Raw genomic sequence first — 5,820 nt, forward strand, 5'->3', positions numbered from 1 at the left:
AAGAATGATTCATTTATATGCAGTCATCATTTTAATATTGCAATATGAGTATGAGTGCATCTTAAACTTTAATTTAGAGGTACTCATAAAATTACTAATTAGATATTTTATTAAGTTTTTTTGTTTAAAGTAAATTTACTCAGTCTAATGATCTAGTAAACCTTTCCCCACGAGCGCGCACACACACACACACACACACACACACACACACGCACGCACACACACACACACGCACGCACACACACACACACACACACACACAAACACATTTGGTGGATTTAGTTTGGTTGTGTGAACAAACCTGAGACAAAGAGGGTTGTTAAAAATTTAAATCAGCCTTTTAGATGAAAATATAAAGTTTAAATCTGATTATTTAAGTAAAATCTTCATGCAAAAGTTATGATATGTTATGTTATAAAGTTATGAAAAGTCTTATAATAAATAATGAAATAATTATTTTAATAGTACATCTTAACTTTTATTTAAAAGCATTCGTTATATTCATTAATCTTCAGTTACACCCTGAAATGCTGGGTTTTTCTATATTTGACACAACAATTTAAAAAAAATAAGATAAAAACAAGACATTAAAGATTTTATGCTGCAACAAACAATAATAAATATATTTCAATTATATTTAATGACATTTTCAACCCAACTGTTGAGTTATTTGTCCATGTTTAATGTATTAAAGCAACCCAGAGTAACTTTGTTTGATTTACTCTGGGGGTCTGCATGCCGGGTCACTCCCGTAATCTCCAGACCTGTTTAAAGTGCACTGTTAGTAAAGTTTGTTTAAAGTTGTGAATCGGGTTCAATAAGGTGTTCACACTTAACAAATCAATAATCCAGATTAAACCATAAGAGAAAAGCATCTTTAAAAAGAGTTTTGAAACTTTAAAGTAACTTTTAAGTAGATTTGACTAACAAAAACAACTTGGTGTGTTAAATAAAGCCACCGTGTACAGAAATCAAAGTTTTTCATAGTTAATTTTAGAACATAGTTAATTTTTCAGAGCTCGTGTTATAATAAAGTTTTCCTGAATGAGTGTGAGTGTGTGAGTGTGAGTGTGTGTGTGTGTGTGTGTGTGTGTGTCAGTAAACTCAGCACTCATTGTGTTGCTCTTCTTGCACGTCCTCAATATGAATACACGCAGTTTCACAACACAACGCAAATCTGCCGTTTCGACTCCGTATGTAAATTCACGGGAATCGTCCAATCAGAAGAGCAGGACGTGATCTTGCCTCTGCATGTCCTGAATGAAGACAATAGAGTGACAATAGCTGAGCCATTGATCAGCGCGTTGAGCTGTTACCAGGCGAAATCGGGACGCGACAGACGTGACGTGCTCGCTGATTGGCCGAAAACCCAAAGCGGGCGTGTTCAGAGCGCGACTATATATGCGCGCTGTTAAAGGGTTGCGTCAGTGTTTTGCAGGATCTCTGCAGACTCCAGCAGCTGCCGCACTCAATCCGCTTCTCACACACGCCTTTGTTCGCTCTTAGTCTTTGTTACGGACTATTTCACCAACAGAAAAGCCATCAGACTTGAGGATACACACGGCTTGATATCGGTGAGTGTGCTGTTTAGTGTTTCTCTGATGTATAAACGCCTGTTTCTATTGTCTTGATCTAAACAATGCAGAGCATTACAGCATTACATCATCGATAACTGATCATGCAGGACTGGAGTATTAACACGCACTTCTGATCCTCCACAGACTGAACAATGCAAGATCAGTTGATTTCCAGCCTTTCATCTGAAGATTCCAGTCCGTCCACACCGACATCTGATGCTCCAGCGAAGCGCTTATCCTGGAGCAAACTCATGCAGAAACTGCACAGCAGCCAGAGCCTGGACTCTGACTCCGACAACCACAGCAGCACCGACGACTCCTCAGATTCAGGTGTGCATCATCTCGCCTATGGGAAACTGCTTTTTGTGTGTGAATTTTACCTGTAAAGCTATATATATATATATATATTTCCTGCTCTCATGCATGTTCCTGTTAAAACTCTATTTAAATGCTTTACATGCATGTTTCGTTTAAAACTTATACTTTTATGCCATCATTTATAGTTCTGTAATGCTATAAATTAACATTTTTAATGCATGTTCCTGAAAGAACTATTTTAAAGCAAATATTATTATTAAATGTTTTTTTTAATGCTATTATGTTCTTTAAAAAAGTATTGAATGCTTTTATACACATTTTATTTAATATTTATTTTAATTCTGCATGCATATGCCTGTAAAACAAATATATATATATATATATATATATATATATATATATATATATATATATATATATAAAATTAGCATGTTCCTATCAACTTTAATTTTATTTCATGCATGCATTTTCGTCTAAAGCAATCTCTTATTTTATGCGTTCATGCATCTTCCTGTACACCCATATACATGAATGCTTTGATGCATGTTCCTGAATCTCACTCATATGTTGCATTGCTCTCCTGCAGGTTCAATATGCATCCCGGATGTCTCCCAATCTGAGTTTTTCGACCCCACTGAAGAGGCGTTGTGTAAAGAAGTGGTGCAACTCATTGCACTTAACCTGACGGATGCAAAAGACGGCGTGCTGCACTGCTCCAAGCTCCTGATTCCCGAAAAGCTGCTGGAGCACATCGGTCAGGAGCTGGTGCATCTGTCGGTCAGTGAGCCCTGCGGCCTGCGCGGCGCTCTCATCGACCTGTGTGTGGAGCAGGACGGCAGCTGCCACGCTGCAGCACAAATCGCCGTCGACCCTTACCTAGTGCCAACTTTCCAGCTAACACTAGTGCTGAGGCTGGACTCCCGGGGCCTGTGGCCTAAAATTCAAGGCCTGTTCACAGGCAGATCTCCAGCGTCGCCGGCGGTCAGACGCGCACTTAGACTGAGCACTGGATTCAGAGCTATTAAAAGAAAACTGTACAGCTCAGAAGAGCTCCTGATTGAAGAATGCTGACTCGAACTGAACTTTTAGCAGTTTTTAAAATGAGCCTGTTGTAAGCGTTTGGTCTCCTCCGTTTGTGTGTAAGAGGCTGGAAGTTACAATCATGTTGTACGACTGTTTGACTGATCAGTCCAGTATGCAGATTTAGGGTGTAAGAGAAGGCTTTAACATGGTTATGTTGCACTTTTGCTGACGTTCTAGTGAAGCAGGAGGTTTTTGGGCTGCTGTTGAAATGTTTACCTCAGGTTTCTGGAAACCAGATGTGGCAGCTATTTTTCACGCAGCGGTTTAGCTTACTTGACAAGTTCATTTGTGTTTTATTTTTTACCTAAATGTTTTTTGCCAATTTGTTTAAAGATTCAGTTCTTGTGCCCTTGGATCAAATGGAGGAGGTGCTTTTTTTTTTTTTTTTTTTTCTTTTTTTTTCTTTTTTTTTTTTTTGATGTTGGTTTTTTTTTTTTTTTTTTTTTTTTTTTTTTTTTTTTTTTTAGCAATCACATGCATATTCCATGCATCTTATTTATTTGATATTCAAATGCATCATGTTCTGTTTTTTTTTTTTGTACCCGGAAGAAATGCAGAAAATAAATTATCTTTTTTGAAGAAAATATCAGCGTGTTTGGGTTTATTCAATCCACGATTATACAGTTACTTTCATGCATTTAGCAGAAGCTTTTATCTACTGCATTAATGGTATGAGTCTCATAAATTCATGCATTAGTGTAACCCAGACCTTCAGAGCCATCAAGGCTACATTCGTCTACTTTAGTTACTTATGACATCATAAATACTTCTTGCTTAAAGGATGATCAATTTCTTACTAGTTTTATTGGAATAAAGTTAATTGTGGCCACTTGTCTCTTTTAAATCAGTACAATATGATCATGCATATTATAAAATTCATAATGTATTGGGTTTAAATTAATCAACTTTATAAAGTAAGCAATTATGAACACTATTCACCTATTTAAAATTCTACATTATAAATGACTGCTTTCATAGGAGGATTAAAAATATAATCATGCACTTGTTGCAACTTTGCCTTGCATATGAATTGAGATGTTCTAGATGTGCTGCAATCAAAAGTGGCATGTATCATTTACAGAGTGCATATAAAATCAGTCCATGCACAGCTGAAGTCAGAATTATTAGCCCCCCCGAATTATTTTTTCCTTAATTTTTGTTTAACGGAGAGAAACTTTTCTTCAGCACATTTCTAATCATAATAGTGTTAATAACTCATCTCTAATCACTGATTTATTTTCTCTTTGCCATGATGACAGTAAATAATATTAGACTAGATATTCTTCAAGACACTTCTATACAGCTTAAAGTGACATTTAAAGGCTTCACTAGGGTAATTAGGGTAACTAGGCAGGTTAGGGTAATTAGGCAAGTTATTGTATAATGATGGTTTGTGCTGTACTCTATTAAAAAATATAGCTTAAAGGGGCTAATAATATTGTCCTTAAAATGCATTAAAAAATTACTAACGGCTTTTATTCTAGCCGAAATAAAACAAATAAGACTTTCTCCAGAAGAAAAAATATTATCAGACATACTGTGAACATTTCCTCAATCTGTTCAACATCATTTGGGAAAAAAAATTTAAATAGAAAATAATTGTAAATAATTGGGTGAATAATTCTGACTTCAACTGTATAATATGAACGCACTTATAAAGCAATGCCTGCATACTATTTACTGAAAGTAATGCGTCATTATTGGCTTCTATTCAGTGTTACTCACCGAAACAGTTGCACTTAATCACAGTAATGCACATTCATAGGATATTAACAAGATGAGTTTTAAAGACTCATGCTCCTAATTTACTTGCTCAAAAAACTTTTGCTGTTTGTTCAAACTACTTATTTAAAATGAAAAACTTGTGTTTAATCCACTTAAATTTCATTTATTCATTCATTTTCCTTCAGCTTAGTCTCTTAATTATCAAGGGTTGCCACAGCGGAATGAACCACCAACTATTCCAGCATATGTTTTACACAGCAGATGCCCTTCCAGCTGCAACCCAGTACTGGGAAACATCCATACACATTCATTCACACACACACAGTATATATATATATATATATATATATATATATATATATATATATATATATATATATATATATATTTTTTTTTTTATATATTTATATATATATAGTTAAAAAAATATATATTTACTATTTTCCCAAGTGTATATAATTACTGTAAGAAATTATCAGCATTCGGTACATACTTTCAGTATTATCTTTGCTTGAACTGACTCAATCTAATCCTGTTTATATGAAATAAGCTGCTCCCTAGCAGGTTTGAGCTACCAGAACTGTTACTATGACAACAACTTTTAGATGGGTTTTGAAGAACGAAACGATCCTGGATCGTGCCAAATCATCAACATCAAAATTCAGCTGAGTAACCCACGTACCAAGAACAGAACCCAGCACTGTAAAAAGTGTCCACAAAACAAAACATTCTGAAGAATGATAGGAAACAACAGCGATTAACTTCCATAGTAGAAATAAAACTGAATACAATGGTAGCCAATGGCTGCTTTTCCCAGCATTCTTCAGTGACTCAAACTGGTTTGAATATTCATTCATTCATTCATTCATTTTCCTTCGGCTTAGTCCCTTTATTCATCAGGGATCGCAACAGTGGAATGAACCGCCAACTATTCCAGCATATTTTTTTACAAAGCAGATGCCTTTCCAGCAGCAAACCAGTACTGGGAAACACCCATACACACTCATTCACTCACACACTCATACACTACAGCCAGTTTAGTTGATCAGTTCCCCTATAGTGCATGTGTTTGGACTGTGGGGGAAACCGGAGCACCCGGAGGAAACCCACACCAACA

The 5,820-nt window shown here is 35.8% G+C and overlaps 1 protein-coding gene across 2 annotated transcripts; it reads left to right on the plus strand.

Annotated features, from left to right (window-relative positions):
- The first annotated feature begins 1,417 nt into the window (after window positions 1–1,417).
- Window positions 1,418–3,562, plus strand: ddit4 (DNA-damage-inducible transcript 4). 2 transcript variants are annotated; one of them, XR_015503310.1, is made up of 4 exons: window positions 1,427–1,574; window positions 1,722–1,907; window positions 2,482–3,398; window positions 3,446–3,562. XR_015503310.1 is itself a non-coding variant. In NM_200107.3 (3 exons), the coding sequence occupies exons 2-3, from the start codon at window positions 1,730–1,732 to the stop codon at window positions 2,964–2,966; spliced, it is 663 nt and encodes a 220-aa protein (NP_956401.1). In that variant the 5' UTR covers window positions 1,418–1,574; window positions 1,722–1,729; the 3' UTR covers window positions 2,967–3,562. The 2 variants fall into 2 exon arrangements, 1 of the variants encoding a protein (NP_956401.1); NM_200107.3 differs by having other exon boundaries at window positions 1,418–1,574; window positions 2,482–3,562.
- The last annotated feature ends 2,258 nt before the right edge of the window (window positions 3,563–5,820 follow it).

The sequence above is a fragment of the Danio rerio genome, chromosome 12 (assembly GCF_052040795.2).
Source record: "Danio rerio strain M-AB ecotype USA chromosome 12, GRCz13ab, whole genome shotgun sequence".
Taxonomy (NCBI): domain Eukaryota; kingdom Metazoa; phylum Chordata; class Actinopteri; order Cypriniformes; family Danionidae; genus Danio; species Danio rerio.

Coding starts and splice junctions, on each gene's coding strand:
- ddit4 (NM_200107.3), top strand. CDS start 1,730: ATGCAAGATCAGTTGATTTCCAGCCTTTCATCTGAAGATTCCAGTCCG. Junction 1,908..2,481: donor CGACGACTCCTCAGATTCAG/GTGTGCATCATC, acceptor GCTCTCCTGCAG/GTTCAATATGCATCCCGGAT.